General features: G+C 37.8%; 1 protein-coding gene across 4 annotated transcripts in view; it reads right to left on the bottom strand.

The window, feature by feature from the left end:
• BANK1 (B cell scaffold protein with ankyrin repeats 1) overlaps positions 1–19,705 on the bottom strand; it is a 155,178-nt gene that overhangs the window by 121,015 nt on the left and 14,458 nt on the right. For all 4 annotated transcript variants that reach the window (XM_042808398.1, XM_042808395.1, XM_042808394.1 and 1 more), the window contains 2 exons: positions 12,484–12,882; positions 3,521–3,586 (listed from right to left, as the gene is read on the bottom strand). In XM_042808398.1, coding sequence (XP_042664332.1) covers positions 3,521–3,586; positions 12,484–12,882 — 465 coding nt within the window. The remainder of the gene's footprint in view (positions 1–3,520; positions 3,587–12,483; positions 12,883–19,705) is intronic.

Here is a 19,705-nt window from a genome sequence, read left to right as displayed (position 1 = left end):
ATGGCATCATAGGCAAGAATAGCATAGCAGAGATACTCTGACAGCTCATCTTTATCTGCAGAAAGGATGCCATATATTTTGTTAAAGTGCCGGCCTTTCTCCAGTTTAGTTTAGTAAAGGATACAGGTAAAACAGTATGCACATATATGTTAGTTCGATGAGACCTCTGAGCAGGATCAAAAGATGTCTGCTGTTAAACTTATCAAGCAGCTATTACACTTCAAAATAATCTTTTAATCTTTTTGTGCTCTGCTTGCCCATCCCTAATTGCTTCAGTTAATTAGTGCTAGGATACAAGCCTTAATGGCAAACGTTAAAAAAGACAAAGCTGTTCTGCATAAGTGGAACAGCCTTTTCTGAAGCTGAATATCACCTAATGGGTATCTAAATCTGATGTTAGCTATATTTTGCAGGTAAAATAATGAATGCCAATTCCACAATAAAGCATTCATATTTTACCTGTGTGGTTACAAGGTTTTATACCCAGACCCTATTAAGTTTGCTTCACTTTTCCAACCTTATTACAAATTATAAATAATGACTCTGAGGAGCAGAAAATTTCCAGAGGAACCAGAAGGGAATTTCTCAAAATACAGCTTTCTAGTAATAAAAGTAAGTATACTTTTCTTATATAGAAACAAGAAATAAAGTAAATACATAACAACATTTGTGAGTGGCTAAATAGATGACTTGTTCAGTTATCACCTACAGGAATGCATCCTCATACATTCATAGCATGGTGATTAGCATTCCACAACTGGATCTTTTCCATCACTCACTAGCAAATCTGTTGTTTTCACATCTGCTTGTAGCTCATACTTCCCCAAAGGATCTCAGTGATCACATTGGTTTTCCATTTTCCAATGTACTGTCTGACATTTTCCCTCAAGGCCTTGCACAATTCACTTCAGTCAATCACTTCTTATTGATTGTTAGCACTTGCTCATTCCCCATCTATCTTTGCTTTACTGTATATAGGGGGTTTTTTTGTTTGTTTGCTTTAGTTTGTTTTGTTTTGTTTTGTTTTTAATATGTCCTGTCATCCACTCACTGCTTTTTCCACCCCTGTTGCTTTGGATTTCTCATTTAGCTTTATGCTTCTGAACTGTTTAATTTTCATTCTAGTTCAAGTCTAAATTCCATCTTCTCTCAGCTTAACCTTTCTTTTGTACAATATCTGTATACGCAAACTAACTTCAGCTTTCAGCATGACAGTCTCCACTTAAGACTTAACGTAAAGTGCGGTTCTTTTGTGATTTTATAGGGTTCTAGCAAAAATCCTTTCCTGGTTTATAATTTCCCCTGACGCTTCTGTTTTGTGCTATACATACAATTTAGCACTGCATACACTTCTTTCTTATAAGGAAGAAGCAAAGAGAAGAGAGAGTCCATGGAAACATTTTTTCACAATTCATCCGAAGTCAAATCCTGTCTGGTTACCTGAAGATGCACCTACTTTCTACAGGGCACAAACACTGGCTCATTTGCAGCTGCTCTTACCTTTCTTGGTTTTGTAAAGACTGACATGCTGAATCCTGGAAACTGCAATCATTTCACTTCTTGGCTTCTTTTCCCTCCAAAGTTCTGCAGTGGTATCAGATAACTGCTTCCTGTTGCACCACCACAGAAGAAACGTTGACCACATATTTCTTTACACTCATTCAGGAGTCAGTCTTAACCTCACATACAGGATATAATTTTGGGGAATCATTCTTTTCTAGGTGGCCCTTTCACTCATCACAGCAGCTAATAATCTATTTGGTCCTCTTAGCAATAACTAGATATCATTAACCAGCAGAGACTACATACAGTCAGTGCTGTCGTGATGACTACCAAAAGCTGACTGAGAACTGTGGTCTAGGCAACCTCAGCAATGATTTCAAACGAAATTTTTGCTTTTAATGCAAGACTTCCTTAGCTGGAAAATCCTCTGTTCACTTGATTACAACATCAACCATTCAGCTAATGGGAAACTTGGACTTGGAGCTGCTCTTCAAGCCCCCATATAAAAGCAGAAAAGGATTCATATAAAAAGAGTCAGGGTTTGAAGCAGTAGCAGCTTGGAGAAACATCTCCCTAGTCCTTTCTTTTCTTGTGATTCTCTGTTTTCTCTGACCGTTCCTTCTTTCACTGTCTCATTTTTTGGACATCATGATCACGAATGAGAGGAACATTGATGCCAGCTTATAGAGCACCTGGATGATGAGTCAGTAATGACAAAAAGCCTTCTTTCTACCAACGAACTCCTACAATGCACTGATCCATAGCACATTCAACACAGGACCAAAAGAGATATCCTTAGAAAACTTGACAGTAGGTCTGTAGGGATAAAGCAGTGAAGCTTTATAGCAGATTTCTGCTTGAGATCACACTAGCACACCCAAGATGCCAAGAGAGTCACAAACAGTCCCTGTCAGAAAGGAGGGGGCACGAGTAGGAGAAGATTTAGTAGAGACAAACAGTTGGTGCTAAATACTCCCTTCCACACTATACACATTTCAAAGGGGTGTATTTCCAACTAGTTCTGGTGTGGACCAGTAGAATGCACACCTTTTAGTGTCTGATGTGCACCCAGGGAGTTCCTTGGGTGCACTTTCCCTTTTAGTTTTATCTGAAAGGAATCCAATCCACATGCTCCAAGATTGTTCTGCACTGTGAAGCAAACCATAGTAAGTGGGAATGACTGGAGTATTTAAAAGCACATACCTCACTGACATGTATATTGAATTCATGCCAGTGGGGATGAGCCAGTGAGCTTGCAGCATCTTTCTGCCCTTACACCTTGCCAGCAAAACAGACCCTCAGAGCCAGTAACCTCAGAGTCCAGCAGCACAGAACATTTATGCCAGGAATTCCAAAATAACTTACTCATCCTTTCCCATTAGTCAGCATGCTGGTGCTGTTAAGCCAATCATTTCACAACAGTGTCAACTCAGAAATAAAAGTATTTAAGTAAGAACTGGGGATAGGAAACATGTTATATAGCTCTTTACTAAAAGCAGGTGGAGGTTTTGCCAGTTTGTTTTGCCTACTAAGACCCTTTATGGGTTTTCACAAATATAAATAAACCAGAATGGCAAATGTCAACAGGTGCTGAAGTCATGACACAGGGCTTCTCCCAGCCACTGGCTGCCAATGAATGATGCTGCAAATGTAATGCGAGTAGGGCTGATCTATCTGAAATTTAAAATCAGATCTTTCTTTACTACAAGCAAAACTCCTCATTCTGGGAACAGAAAAGGAAAGCTCTCCATGTCTTCCTTTTTCTCTACTCTGAAATTAAAGGAAAAAAGGAAGCGTCCCTGTTGAATCTCCTCCCCTTTTCACACTCTTCACAAGAATGTGTGGGTACAGATGGGTGGGTAGATGTTTGAGAACAAGGCATGTTCCTCTACACAACTGTATGTTATGGTAAGGTTAGTTTATTGCCTTTCATGTCTGACAAGATGTAAGAAAACATATTTAATTTTCTGAAGAGTACTGGCTTTATTCGAGTAAACGCAAAGGGAATTCAACTCACCGTCTTCAAGAACTGCTTCACAGATGCTAGACAAAGAGTCTCCAGTATTTTCATTCTGTGGCTGACCTAGGAAAAAATAGTAATTCTTTAACGCTATCAACTTGCAAATATCTGTAACTGGTCATCAACTCTGATGACAGTGATCATTACTATCCTACTTGATTGTTTAACAGAATGTTTAGTTTGCTCTAAGGAAGATCTCAGCATCAGAAATCAAGCTTGGAAAAAAAAAAAAAAAAAAGAAAAAATTGGCAAAATAAAAGAGTTAAGAAATCAAAAGCATGAGCAATACCATGACACCAATTTCCAATTTATTTTTTTCATGAAATTCTGTATGTTATTTTAGATGTAAGATAGAGATATTTTAAAGCTACAGTTTTGCAGATAGAAAAGAAAAACAATCCAAGGACTAGTGGAGAAGAACAAGCCTAGACTGATATTTAGATGGAATTGTATTTATCCCTTTTCCATGACCATCCCTGTGACTGACCTCTTTTTCAAACTACTATAGCAGGTAAGAAACACAGGCTTGAGGGAGAAAAGTTTCCCTGAAAGTAAATCAAACAGTGGGAAAGGAGTTAGGCAAAAGTTAAGAGAACATAATCACGTGCACAGAAGTGAGAAGTGGAAAATGGATGCAGGCACCGGGGTCTGGAAGACAAGACAACGGTGCAGGGCTGTGTTTGATAATACAATAAATCTGGCTACAGAGTTCACAGTATTGGGTCAAAAAAGCAATGGACACATTATGTAAAGTACTGGTCAAATATTTAAAAACTGTCAGTTCTGGTTTGTTGAAGTTATTTTGATGGCTTAATAATTACCAGCTGACTTTCTGCCATATTATGCAATATCTGTCTATGCCACTCTTTCTTTAGGTTGGATTGAGTTATCATCTGTTTTTCCACTTCTGAGGTAAAGTTGACATAAGAGATATCAGGCCTGCTTGAGCTCCATACTGTGAGATACAGCTAACTCAGCAAATATTCTGTTGTACAGCATCTGTAGGATCCTGATAAGGATCCCATGTATATTGCTGGGTACTCCAGAACTGAATAACCTATACTACAAGAAGGGACCAAGACTGAAAAGTAAGTCACTGGGTAAAGATGCCAAGGCTAGGATGAGAAGAGGAGCCTAGGATGAGAAAGTGATTGCTTTACAATGACTTTATTAAGGTTGCATAAAACCAAACACTCAAAAGCAGTTGTTCTCCTTTGTAGTATGTTATTCACTATTTCTTTTAAATTGATCTGTACTGCAGACAGTGGACAAGTTAGACCTACTCTAGCATTGACTTCTGGTTTTGTACTTAAAGAAGGTGTTGTTTACCATATTCTGATTCAGTTATTCTTGTAATAACAAGCACTCAGTGAATGAAGAGAGGATCCAGGGATAAAAAGGACAGTGATATTGGCTGACTGCTGCTCTGGAGAATTTAAGTAATTTTAGGTTCCTATCCTGAAGTTTTGACGCAAAAAGCTAGGTGGCTTTTAAAACATGCTTTTCAGAAGCGCTCATTAGTTTTGTGCTGCACGTTCTATGAAAGATCTTACAGCTGACCTGCAGACATCTGAGCAGTCGCAAATGCATCTGAAAATAAAGGGAGTTTGAATATGGATGTTAAAAATACTGGTGAGCATTACGAAAAGTCATGTCTTAAAGTGGTATCAGAAGTGGAAGAAATGCTTCACCCTAATCTTTCTAAATACTAGTATGTACAATAATGATAAAATAATGTTAGGATGCACTCAATACAGAAAGATCTACAGGAAAGCACATTAGGGAAATTAATAATTCTGGGTTTTCAAAAGAATTTTGAATGGCATTCAATACATAAATAATGCAACCACAAACTCACACACAAAACAAATCAAATAACTGCTAATTAACTGAGCACTATTTATCCTGTGTACTAATGAGGGCATGTTCTTGGTGGGGATGGGGGTAGCAAGAATGCACTTACATAATTAAAGACAAAGTTATGAACAAGGGCTGTAATTAAAGTTTAATAGGCTCCTTTGTACCTGTAACTTTCTGACTCTTGAACACCTAACTTTGTAACTGTAATAACATTTTCTGGACCAAGTTCTGTCCTCATAGCCATTTAAGTACATAGAGACCCTACGAAGAGCAAAATCTGATTTTATACAAAAAAAGTTGTTCTTTTGCTATTCATTTGTTTTGGTTTTTTTTTTCAGTATGAACTTAAATATGTGCTACACTTCCTTTTTTTCAGGGATAGGCGTTACAATTTTTTTAATCTAGAAAACAACACAACCCTTATTTTATCTTATTTCCAAGAAGCTGACACTAACTTAACATAAATACATCATGGTGAAATTACAAATAGCAATTTTGTTCTAACAACACTTGTGTGCCAAAAATATACAAAGAATGCATTTCCAGAGGACTTCTCTAGACAACTTCCAACAATAACTTTTCAGTAATTGTGATAGGTAACCACAGTGCAAAACCTGACGAGAGTCAGTAATACATTATACGAAGGAAATGTAAGACGAGATTCACACAGCCATTTTACAGCTCTAGCTGCAAAATACCTACTGAAAATCTTCAATTACTTGTAAGCTTTAGAAGTAGCCCCACAACTGCAACTAAATACTGTCTGATGACTGTTGTGCCATAAACAAGACATAAATTTGGATGGTGTCTGCTTGCAACCTTGAAAGAGCAGTCTAATGATGACAAATCCATTAATTCATGTTAAAAATAAAAAATTTATAACCTAAATAAACAACAGTAAAATCACAGTACAGTAATTTAAATTAGTACATGCTGTTGCAGTAATGCTTATGTTCTAGTCATTTGACTTTTATTATTAATAAAACTTTTTATGAGTTTGTCCTAAATGCTGTTAAAAAACATTCACTTTAAGATGTCAGTGCATTCACTTTTCCAGTTGTAAGCAGTTTTCATCCAATTAGTGTCAAAAATAAGAGGCAAAAACATCACATACATGATGCATACTTCAGAATCCAAGGGTACAGGTCACCATGACTGGCTAGCCAGATCAAAACATGAGCTGCTGGGAAACCTGATTACGTAATGAATAGAGTCTTCTATGGATTTTGCAGAAATAAGGGAGAACAAAGAACTCAAACAGTTTAATTAGCAGGGGATGGCAGTCTCATCACCCTATCTATGGTTGACACCTCCAGGCTGCCAGTTCAGTTTCTCTTCTGGTTTGAAATAGCCAGGATCATGTGCCAGATGAAACAAGTTAGTGACACTAACCACAGTTTTTTGTTCATAGTCATCCATGTTATGAATCCCCATCACTGCACTAGCATCCCAGCAAGCATTCTGTGTGGAGATGGAGAAACAAAACATCTCAGGAAGATTTAGTAATCTGGTAATTTTAGCAGCAGTCTCTGAAGAGCAGTTCAAAGACTCGTTGGCAGGGCAAAATGGAAATGAGCACTATACCGTTGTACACTTTCAGCTAACAAAATGCCCCTTGTGGTCTTCTGCTTGTGATAAGTTCATACAGATTATTTTTGTTCTAATAAAAAAAATTTAAGCGGCATTTGAGGCGCTCCTCAATCACCAGATGACCTCACTGCCTTAAAGCGCCAACAGTGGTATGCACTGTCTGAACGTGCATACGTTGGGGAAGGAGGAAAGGGAGACACAACCGTGTGGTCTCACCTACTGCAACCTCCCCTCCCTGGCAGTGAATGAGGCCAGAACCACCTACCAACTTCCCTCCATTTACTCAGTCTTGTGCATCCATGTGAGAAATCCTTACAACTAGGACTTTAGTTCACACATGCACAAAAACCACGCTGTATTCGGTATTCACAAACAAACCAACCCAAAAATTGTAGTGACTTTGTTTCCTCTTCAGCTTTGGTTCTTGTCGGCACTTTAGCTTCATTTCTTCATAAACTCCAAGTCAGTGTCAAAATCTAGATGAAACACTTGCCCACTGAAGACAATGGTAAAGTTCCCACTTAAATTACAGGTTTTAGCTCATCAGCACAAGTCTTGCTGACAGCCTAAGAAAATTCATTGTCATTGGTTACTTATATTTCAGTATCAATGTGAAGAGGATTTCACAGGAGAACAGGCAAATCAGTGGATTCAAAATGTGAAGTATTACTTCACTATCCAACATTATACCCAAATTCCTGGTACAATTCTAATAAAATCTATGCTGCTGTACCAGAAATGAAAGAGGAGACAAATACCATAAATGCTTATGGTAAAAATATAGTTATTTAGTTCTCTTTTCCATGACCTGTAAAATGGAAATTAACCCCATATTTGAAGCAGGATGAAGATTTTCATATGTTAAGCCCTATTTTAAGCTCCCAGCCTGTTTGTCCTACATTTACTTATTAGAGATAAATACCCAATACTAGTATGTCATTATTCCAGATCTATGTGTTACTAGAAGTTGCAAAAGTAGTTTTCTTAGCATTACTCTTATTGGTGATTAGAATTGTATGCAGGTACACTGACTACTTTTTAGGTAACAATCAGAAATTAGGGGCATATTGCTGTCTCAAGTAAAAGTTATATATTCATTCTGAGAATCTTTCCTGGGCTGTTAAAGACTGTGGATACAGTTTTCTAGCTGGTTATGTTACTTTATGTACCTCTTCTCACTTTTCGGTACAATAGCAGGTAATGAATGGATACATGTAGGTTTGCTGAGTAGTTCTCAACTATCAAATTCTATAAAGTAGATTCCCTCCATATTTTGGCACAAAAAAAGAGGATAACACTGCTTAGAGAAAAGGCTGGAACTGGAAGTGACAAGAGTTGTTTGGTTGAGCTGTAAACAATGAAACCTAATAAACCAGCAAGCAGACTACTAGATACTTACGACTTCTGAGCTGTACTGAGAAGTCCTACCAAAAAGTCTCATAAAAGTGTCAGAACACTTAGAAATTGTGTCACAGAAAAATATTTGTATTAGATAAGACCTGTTCTCTTTCTGCAACATCAATACTGAGGCAGAAACAACTACAGGAGGAATTCTGGACATTTAAAGAGCTAAGTAACAACCTCCAGCTGCAAATATCTCTCTATATCTACAAATCAAACATATGGCTATATAAATTAAACATATGGCTAGCCTGAATTTGAAGTGGGACTGTTTCAGGTCTAAACAAAAACCCCAGCTATGTCTAGGCTAAAAACCACCAGAGCACTGAATTAATACATTGAAAGTATGTCAATTTAATATAAAATGGGGTAGACAGTTAAGCAGACCAAGGAGAAGCTGTAGAAAGAAAAAGGGAAAGGAAAAGGGAAAAAGGAAAAGATAGATGAAAGCAAAATGTGTCTCCTGATTCTACTTTCAATAATATTAGGTAAAAATGTTAAAGCAAAGTCAGAATTCTGGAGTCTTACTGAGCCATCTTAGATGTTAACATAGAGTAATAAAGTTTCTGGGTGTTCTACTCTTTCCTAGAGATTTATCTTTTTTTATGACAACATGCCCTTACACAAAATTCAAACCCAGCTCTAAATCTGAATGTAGCAGTTTCAAACAGTGAAGTATTTTGTGAACAAGTCCTGCTAAAGGAATCTTTTGACAACAACAAAAATATTTGTGTTATTCTTCATCAGTAACGTGAATATAATAAAATCTGTCACCATCCAGTAAACATATGTTAGAAAGGCCAGTTACCAGGTCCCAGTTCTCCCCTTATTCCTCCAAGAACATGTTCAAACAGGAATGACAAACTCTTCTGATTTTGTGTTTGAACCACACTAAAGGATGAACAAGCTCTCTTCTGGGTAAAAAAAACCTGCAACTTTCATTTTATTTAGTTTTAGTGAGCATTTTAATTAGTATTGGGTTTTGCCTACAATTTTTGGCATATATACTACTTTAGAGGTAGAAGTAAGTTTTAACAGATAAAGGCCCCTCCTGGCTTCAACAAGATGAATCTGGTACCATCTGGTAAGCAAAAGGCTTTGGCAAAATAACTGGGGGGACATATAAAATTACATTTATTTTGCACTCTTTCCATTTCAGATGGTAGAGACTGTGCAACAAGAATAGCATCTAGGGGAGAAGAGACAGCTGAGAACTTACCTCACCTAGAAACTCGGCAGAGTATGGAGAAAGCTGTAGTGGAAGGGTGGTGATTACTTGCACCTAAGCTATAGCCTTATCAATGTTCTTCAGGACTGCGAGGTCACAGCCAGATTTAACATCCGTCTTCAGTTGCTCTAACTACCCACAAGCCACTCCTGAGCCCTGGCATCAATTAGACCTAGGATCTCAATGGCCTGCTGTCCTAAGGGATTAATAAAATTTAGCTGCAGTGGTGCATGACAGCATGGTGCCATGTAATCACTGTAATTAAAGCACATCACTGAAGTTTTAGTTTTCGGTATAATGACAGCTCTTGTTAATACTGAGGAGACAAGAAGGTACAAAATGCATGGAGGAACAAGTTAACAGCAATGAACAGTTTAGGGGAAAAAAAAGACCAGAATAGCATGGAGAACATACACAAAAAATGTTTTCACCCCTATCTCCAAAAGCAGACATATAAGGCACAACAGATAGGCACTGAAAACAATTAAAAGCAACAGAAGATGATGATCCATATGTAAAGAGATGGGAAAACTTGTGAGTTCATAGTCCTGAAGAAAGGCATAAAAAGAATTGTTCCAAAGGAAAAATAATCCAAGTATACTTAATAACCCCTTTGCAAGCCATTTTAAATACCAGAGGAAAATCTTTATCCCAGGTGTGTAATCTGTCAAAATCCTTGCACAGATATCACAAAGATCAAGAGCTTAATAGGATTCTACAAAAGAGCATCATAAATACAGGCACTGCAAGCAGTCACTATTATCTTTAAGCAAAGGTAAATAACGATAAGACATGCACATCTTCATTCCTCAGAGCTTAAATCCACACCTAGGTGACAGCAAATCTTGCACTCAAAATTTTCTCACTGTGCAACAGAGAGCAGTGTGGAGGTCTCCCAGCAAGCACTGATGTGAGCTGGCCTGCCTGATGACCAGGGCACACCAGTACAGAAGAAACAGGGCCAGAGCAGCTCTCAGCCATGTGCATGGAGGAGGATTTACACTCTGAAGCATCAGGCAGCAACACTACTCCCAGACCTGAATCTAGTTCAGTCAACTGAACTTCTCTGATCCCAGACGCAGTCAGTGCATCCCTGGTAAAGATGTACACACTGAGACTGAGGCCTTCAACAACTGTTCATTAATTCAGCTTTGTACTTGTCTCTGAAGATGATGATATTCACCACTAGTGAAGAAAAGATCATTTGAGCACCTGTTAGTCACTTGAGATTACAATGTAAGTAAAATCCCAAGGCCAGATGCAATAAATATTTTTTGTGAATGCACTGACCTAAGCAAAGAACCATGATCTGTCTTCTAGGAAACTGTTTATCTTTGCAGAAAATTTGCAATTTCCTGTGCATGAGTCAACTAACTGTATCTGGACCCAATTCCTTCCTATACACACAGACACATAGTATAGACTCACTGTTTCCATTCTACTAAAATGCTGCCAAGGAACTTCAATCTGAAGCTACGTATCAGATACAGTCAGAAATTGCAAACATTACCTTCTGAAACGAAACCAGGCAACTGTACTTAGCCTCAAAACTTGAAGTCTGAGAGATGCTCAAAAAAAGATATACTGAGGAAAATGTTAATAAATACTGAACAGCAAGAAATGTTAGAACAGGAGATGGTTGGGAAAGAGTAGTCTAAAACTGAGTTTTGAAAGCACTGATCTGATATAGCCAAACTGTGTGTAGACACATTCTGGGCGGGTTTGAAAGCCTTATAGTTTGCATAAACTTATCTGCTCAAGTACAGGGCAGCAGGCACATCCAGCTAGGTCACTCTGACTCAGCTGGGGTCTCTCTATCCCTGTGTTCAAAAGAATATTCTTGGTTGTTCATCTGCATCCAAAACCAGGTTAATTTCTGAGTAAAACTCCTGAACTGAAGGATGTCTTTCAAGCTCCAGTACCAGTAAAATCATACCTTGCAGGTAACAAAAACAGGAGCACAATGTTCTGCTTAGCAGACAAAATCATGACAAAATAGCAAGAGCTGGGAGGAGGTAGGAGACCTAGAGACTACAAAGAAGCAGTAGTAAATACACTCTCAAAGGAAAACACACAGCCTTCTACCTGAAACCTGTTCACAACTTACATCGCTTTTCGGAAGCGGCCCATGCATCTGTCTTCCTAAAGCTATTCCTTCATTTCGTTTGTGCAGCTGGGCAAAGTTAAACTTTGGGTTAAACTAAATCATGTGCACAGACTTTGCCTCTCACGCTTAGGAGAGAGGTTCTTCTTATATTCTAAAAGTGCTAATTTTCACATTAATGCTTCTTTTTCATTTCCATTGATGTGCAAACACATACAAGCTGCGTAGTTTTAATCTTTCCAGTAGAGTTTTATTACTTGGGTTGGTAAAAGGGGAGAGGAACTTCCACTCAGAGCTTTTGTGTGTCACACTTAAAACACTGCCATCCATGAAACTGGGTCTTACTCAGTAATTATTTTTCACTGTGTCAGATTTACCTAAAAAGATATGTACACTGTCACATTAAGGCATTTTGAAAGAGTTTAAACATAAACCCATAGTTTTCTACAGTTTCTGAGATTAGTAAACTGAGAAAACACAGAGGTGTATGTCAGCTCTTCAGACTTACCATGAAGTAGTGATGGTAGGTTCATGTGTGCCAGTGGCAGCTTTAAGACTTTCCAAGGCTGCTTCCCTGAGAAAATGAAGCCGAACTAAGAGTACAACATTTGCATCACACTTCAATGACAAATGCATCATCAAACTAAAACTGTTGGGCCAAGATGAAGATAGGCAATTTCTACAGAAAATCTGTATTATCACTTTTTTTTTCTCTTCCAAATGATATTAATACAGCTAAGAACACTGTTTTAATAACCATTACAATTTTTAGATTACCTGTTTGAATAATTCCAGTAACAACAGAGAGATATTCCTCAGGCTCCTGATCAGTCGAAATCTCTTTGCTGCTTCCATCTAAGGTCAGTATCTCAGAAAGGATCTCTGAATTCTCCACCCCACAAAGCAGAATGACCACATTATCCAGAGGTTTTAGAACTTGCTCCAGAAAATAACTTCTCTTTCGATTCAGGCAGTTAAGAAGTCCACATGATAGTATCAGGACTTTACATTTATAACAGGGCAAAGAAAATAGCTCCTGGTGCTTGAAAGTTGAAGTCTTTAGATTGTAGAGTAAGATTCCTCCTTCGTTCACTACATGTCCAAAAAGAGACTTTAAATACAGAGCCCACTCTTCTGCTTCTTTTTCATATATCACGAGAATATCCTTCGTATTTTCTAGAGAGAAGAAAACATTTAAAAGAAAAATCAAATGCATTTTGAATCCATTATAAATAGCAGAAGACAGATTGTTATTTTTCCCCCTCTTAAAAACTTGAGGTGCTAAAGAAACAGGACAGGTCATCACCTTGAAATGACAACCACCTGCTCATTTCTAGACCAAGGCAGAAAAATCATCCATAGAAATGCTGGTAAAATAGCTCAAAACATTTTATGTTTAGAATAGCTTCAACTAGTATTTCAAAATAAGTACTGAAATTGCTGTGTAGAAAGCAGAGCATATTCATGCATTCTGCTCACTCCTAGACTCTTGACAAATAGGTGATACTACTAAAAATGCAAGTTAGCTTTTAATGGTAGAAGTAAAGAATATATATTTGAACACTGGACGTGATCTGACTTCATTAGAAACAAGGTATGTTTAGAATATTTTGGCAGCACGGTATTAGGATAGTCATTAGTGAACCTTCTTTACTATCCTTATTCTAACAAAATTACTTAAGAACCTGACAAAAACAAATCTAGAACTACGTATTGTTAGTTCTGCTTTCTGTTTAAAATGTAAAACATGATGTTAGCACGAAGATTAATACTCTTCCACAGTGTTACTAGGGTGACAGTATGAAACGGAGGCAACAAGCACAAGCTGAAACACAGGAGGCTCCCTCGGAGCTTCGGGAAAGGCTTTTTTTGCTGTAAGCACTGGCACAGGCTGCCCAGAGAGGTTGTGGGCTCACTCCCTGTAGCTACTCAAAAGGTGCCTGGACTTGGTACTGGCTTTAGGTGGCCCTGTTTGAGCAGAGCAGTTGTACAAGATGGCCTCCAGGCGTCCATTTCAACCTTAATCATTTTATGATTCTGTGAAACCATAAAAACACCTGTGATTTGCTGACCAATACAGTACACATTAAAATACCAGGGTAGCTTAATACCCCTTAAGTAGTTCACAATCACAGCCCTGTGGAGCAACAATAAGAGACTCGGGAATAGATACAGCTGCGGCACTTTACCTCCACTGAACTTCAGTGTGCCTCCCAGGCTCCTGATGGGTCGCGCAACCTGGCTGGCACTTGTCTGCAGTGAACCAGAGCTTCTTTGCACATCAATATCTAAGCTGCTTCTTTGTGACTATCAAGAAATATGGAAATGGTGGGCATACAGAGAGATAGAATGTTTCTTGGGTGCACAGTAGATCTGGATAGTGGGATGCACTGTTGGAAGCACAGTACAGATGTAGCTAAGGAGAATAAAAAATTTGTCAAGGATACCACATAAGTCCTCGTACCAAAAAAAGAAACTGAACCTAGATCTCCAGTCTAGGATTAATTATTGGACTTCCCTTCTTTTTTGCAGAAATTATTTCTAAATTTTGTTCGTTCATTCTTTACTCAGGAGATACTTCAAGCAAAGTTTACACAGCTGAAGGCTAACTGAAACTTGTAGAACAGGGACACTATAGCTTAGTCTCCTGAGTTCACTGTATGTTTATAAACTGCTTGGAGGATAGCTGCCACCTTTTAAACATTTGTGAATACCCATCCTTGCAAAAAGTTTTCTGTCATAGGAAATCATACAGGGCCATGCACAATATGGTAGTGGGTGATGATATTTCAAGATGACAGACCCTGACCAATACATCAGAGCAGGGTAATATTTGTCAAAATGTATTCGGAAAGGTGACTGCAACATTTTCCATGGTAAATGCATTCTGAAAAATGTCTGTTTCTGCTGAAATGCTGAAATTTAATTGCAAAAATAAATAGCAGTGTACTTCTCATTTAACTCAGAGCAAAGTTAAGAGTTTTATGACACCAGGATAAGAGAGCTACTTGCTGCAATTACTTCAATGTTATTTGTTTTCAGAACCTCATTTCATTTTCCATAACTCTCACATAGAAAAAAAGTAGAAACAAAAGCTATGAAGCTTGCTGCACAGTTTCAAAATAATCAAATACATGAACAGAGCTGTAAGGTCAGAAGCTCTTTCAGTCTGACCACACCGTTTCATACCACAGGTAATGGAATCATCAAGCACCTATTTTCAGTCTCTATTTACTAAAAGCACTGTGGTGGTCCTTTAAAAATATGGATTTAAAGAGGATGCTTAATCCACGAAAAAGATTTAAGAATTCATTCTTTACATTTTGTTTGAACTTGGTTAGTTTCAACTTCCAGCCACAGAATATAATTTTATCTATTTCTGCAAGTTTAAAGAAGGATCTGCTCCCAGACTTCTGTCCCCTAAGGTCTTCAGACTCTCCTGAAGCGACTCTTAGCCTTGCCTTCGTTACAGTTTGTAAACTGGGATTATTACTCTTCCCACTACGAGAGAGGCTTTGTAGAACTCCTACCTTTCTTTCTGCATTTTTGTGAACTCTCCTGACATTTCAAAATACTTTTTGAGGAACCCAAAATTGTATACAGGGTAGGAGTTCTTTGATACAGTGTATGGGAAGAATGAAATAATCTCACTTGAGATTACCTTGGATATGCACAGAAAGTTCACCTTCAGTCTTTAAGTTAAAAGCTCTCATTTTAAATTCATGCTCAGCTGCATTTGCTTCTATTATGATGGATGTGGGTAAGGACATAGCTAAGCACAGTTGAAGGCAGGGATAAAAAAGCATGTTTAAATTGAATGATAAAACCATTTTTTATAGCTTCACAGAATCCTAGGGTCCTGACTGTGCAGAAGAGGGATCTGCTGGTGTCTTCCACAGTACCCACTTGGGCAAGAGTCTAAGTTTCCTCTCCATGTAGAAGGAGAGCACTGGTAAGGAATGGTGCACAACTGCACCTCATCGCTGTGCAGACTGGAAGCACCCAAAAGGCATTCCCATATCCCAGAGCAGGAAAGAGCTGCTGGACCCAATTATTTAGGCACAGTAGAAGAGCTCACTGTGTGTTGGGCACAGAGGAGTAAGTCCTTCCATAGAAATACTCTTAAAAGAGCTGGCATTATCTAACATTCATAATAAAAATATACATAAGGTATAAAATTCACCCCTGTGCAAATGGACAGTACAAGGCTTGAGCACTCAAGACATTATAAAGCTAAAAGCGAGGAAGTTGCATTGAAATGATAAAAGAAGATGAAGTAATTCTATTTCCATATGGTATATCTGCACCAAAGTCTGCAACTTTGATCTTAGCTAAGAATGAATGAGCAAAGGGTTTTAAGATGTTTATTGAAGGCTTGACTGCATTTCTTTTTAACTATATTGATTTTCATATGTGAGAAAAAGCTGTATTTGTGTAAGAAAAGGGAGTGAAATATATCTAACACCACACTTGATGGAAGAAAGGCATACATCTCATAAAACTTTGATTTAATATGGCTGCCATATTTAATTTGACTTTCCTATTTATATATAGATGGAAGCCATACTATTGAGGAGAGTCTCATGCTACCAAGGTATTTCATGCTGCAGTTTCGTGCAATGTTTATTGGTTTGAAGAAAGAAGCTACTGTTATCAAGTTACCCGTGGGAAACCAAATGTGGGTTTGTTTTGAATTATATACATGTATTTTATTTCTGCTATTGATCTGCCTTCTAGATTGAGAGATAACTTTGATATTAAGCAGGAACACAAGACATCTTACATCTTACCTCCCCAAAACTGTATTAAAAGGTGAAATATTATTTTTAAATGCTTGACTAACTTTAAATATAGAGTCAAAGTTTACCCTGGGAATAGTTAGGAAGTCCCCTATCTAAAAGCTACTCCATGTGACTTTAGCTTTTGCCCGTTGCACAATGTTTTTGCCTTCAGAAATGCTGCTAAAATGTAGATGCTTGAATGCAGCTTACTTGAAAATTAAAGCCTACCCAAAACTCTACCTTGAAAACAGTATCATTTTAACCTGAAACAACAAAAGCTGAAGTCTAGTTTTAATGCAACACTACCCAATATTGCAGTAAGAATGTTCAACTTTTTCAACTAGATTATCTTCCCCTTCATTATTTTAATATCTAGCTGAGCATTTCTCTGAAGTTGCTGCAGTTGGAATGTAATGTAAGCTGAGATGAATTTTGTTCTCTTGAAAGTTAATGTAATAGAAACTATCATATCCTGACAAAATTAAGCCATGCTTCAACAATTCCTACTTGGAAACTGACTCAAAGGTAGATATAAAATGTATTATTAGTTCAGCAGTGAGAAACAGTAAGAGAATTTATGCAGTCATCCATAACTTGAAAGGGTTCTTCTGACAAGCAAAACTATTCTCTAGTTACTGGTGTGAGGTTTCCCAAAAAAGTACATTGCATGAAACATGCCATCTGAAGCCTTCTTTGAAAAGACTCGCTGAATCTTTTGAGAACCAAACAAGACGAGAACACCTTTGCAAACTAGTGTGACCAAACAGGAATCAAGAACTTGCATACATAAGGAAAAATAACATCTTTTTTATGTCAACAATTAAAATATATAGTGTGGAGTTAAAAAATAAAATTAAAAAAAAGGCATGTATATTAGAAAGTGAAAGGAAATCTCAATAACTCTGTAGTCCACTAAGCACATCAGGAAGGCAAAGGAATCAAATCAAAGATTGGAGGTGGTGGCTACTCTCAAACAAGTACCTCAGTTTATGGATCGTGCAATCTTGTAAAACATAGTTTCTGTGTGTTTCAAAGTGAGTAAGAAGTACTTGGTAACACTCATCTTTGATAACAACACTGCTAAATTCAGAAAAGCAAGTCCTCTGCACAGATGCCAATTTACTCCCCACCTTTTAAAGGCTTAATGTTTGTAGATGATGTGCTTTACTTCTAGATATCTGCAGTTGTTTCCAGTTTACTACAGTTGTTTCCAGCAAATCAGCATTAACATACTTTGTTTGACTTAAATAAGGCTGATTTCAATTAGTTTAGTGTTTAAAAATTGGCCCTACAGTCCCAGTGACTTAGGATGCTTTGGTAAAAAAAAAGTGACACTTGAACACCAATGTTTACCCAAGTTTTAACTGAAAGATGGATCACTATATTTTTCATTGTCATCCACAACCTTCTCCAGTTAAGTCACTGGAGCACACAACAAAGTCAGTCCCTGTTGTTCACTCAGCTGCCCAGGAATTCCTATAACCACACAACAAGCTTGTCACAGGCAACTCTAGTGAAAAAATTATCCAAATTTGTTTACAATCCTTGCTTCAATTGCATTAGATTTTGATACAAGTGAAGAAAAATCCCTTTCAAATTGTTCTCAAACACTATCTTGAGAAAGAAGAGTATCAACTACTAGGAGAAAGAAGAAAATGCATTCATTTTATTTCTTCCTATCACAGATATCTTCACTTGGGGAAGGGCAAGTTATATATATATTTTTTTTTAAATGGCAGACTTAAAAGGAAAGATATTTGAGAAAGAAGTGTATTAACTCTGTCAGTATATAATGAGCTACTCTCCATCAGCACAATTTTTTAAAAAATAAGTACAGTTGCTGACTATCTCAAAGGAGAAGTGGAAGAGCACAGAATGGAAGTTCTTGCTCACTTTCTTGTAGTATATTGATGCAAAATTGGGGCAACATATGCAATATAGAATGACATGCATTGCACCTTCAATCCTTTTGTGAATAGCAGACTACACCCTCCAGGATTACCATGAGTATCTTCCCATCCTAAAAACTTACACAAAAAGAACTAGTAATTTTTTCTTGGCAAGGAGAGCCAGGGTAGGGAAATTCAAGACGAGTCAATCACACTCATCTGAATAGACTTTTATGTATCATAAGATTCTAGTTTCACTGTTCAAGTGAAATGTCACCCAAGGTGAACGCATAATATTCTGCCATGGGTTCTCATTCCATGGAAACATGGCTTCTTCATCTAGAGTCTTAAGTCTATGGTTTTTAAAGCTGCTAGGGTTTGAAAAAGGTCTGTTTTCCCTCTGAGGCATCTCCTCTGCTCTCCCTTTCCCCCACATTCCTTTCACCCTGTAGAACAAAAGCATGAGTGTAGTCAAGAGTCATGACACAATCACAAAAAATGGAGCATGAGAAACGTAAGGAAGAGTAAGAGACCCAGCCTCCCATCTTTGCTCAGAGATTTGCAAAAGCTTTCTTCTATTCTCTGGAAGATTAATTTCCATTTGGGCTGTATGTAGGATCAGAATGGCAAGCATACGTTCTAGTTCAAGAAAGACTCCAGAAACAAAAGACCTTTAGCGTCTTGGCCCCTTTGCAATCTTTTCACAAAGATTCAGCCATTCATCTTTTCATATTGCTTGCCTTGATCACTTAAAATGACATAATAAGGAACTATGGAAAAATTTTCACTAGCACTTCAAACCACCCCTGCAATTCAACATTTGGAAACAGAATGAGAACATTTAATTCAGCACTAATCAGTGGCCTTAGCATAATGAATTGCCCCTCACCCATCCAGAAGGCACCGATTTTCCCAGTCAGCGCCCCTGACACACATCCAGTAAATGTATCTCAAAATGCATCTCTGGCTCTTGGTTGCTGGAATTCTGCAAGGCAAATCCCCTGAACCAAGCCAAAATGGATTCATCACGGGAAGGACAGCAGAAAGCACTTTAGAACTACTTGTAGATAATGGAAAATGTTTTCAAGTAAGTCATGTTGCTTCTCAGAGATGTCCACTAATGGAAATGAAAATTATAAAAGCCTGTTTGTAAACTTCGGAGTGAGATCACAAAGTAGCTAAATTGCTGCAGCACAGTGGCATACCTGTTTCAATTAAAGCAATTATCCTAAAGCATGGGACAATCCTGCCATCACTGTATCAGTCAGCAGAGCGGCTGCACTTCTATTCTCAAATGCCTATTTAACTAGCATGTAATAAGAATATTTT

Source organism: Tyto alba, unplaced genomic scaffold (genome assembly GCF_018691265.1).
Source record: "Tyto alba isolate M040663 unplaced genomic scaffold, T.alba_DEE_v4.0 Super-Scaffold_6, whole genome shotgun sequence".
Taxonomy (NCBI): Eukaryota; Metazoa; Chordata; class Aves; order Strigiformes; family Tytonidae; genus Tyto; species Tyto alba.
Note: the sequence above shows the minus strand (reverse complement) of the source record. Positions and strands in the feature narration are given on the sequence as shown.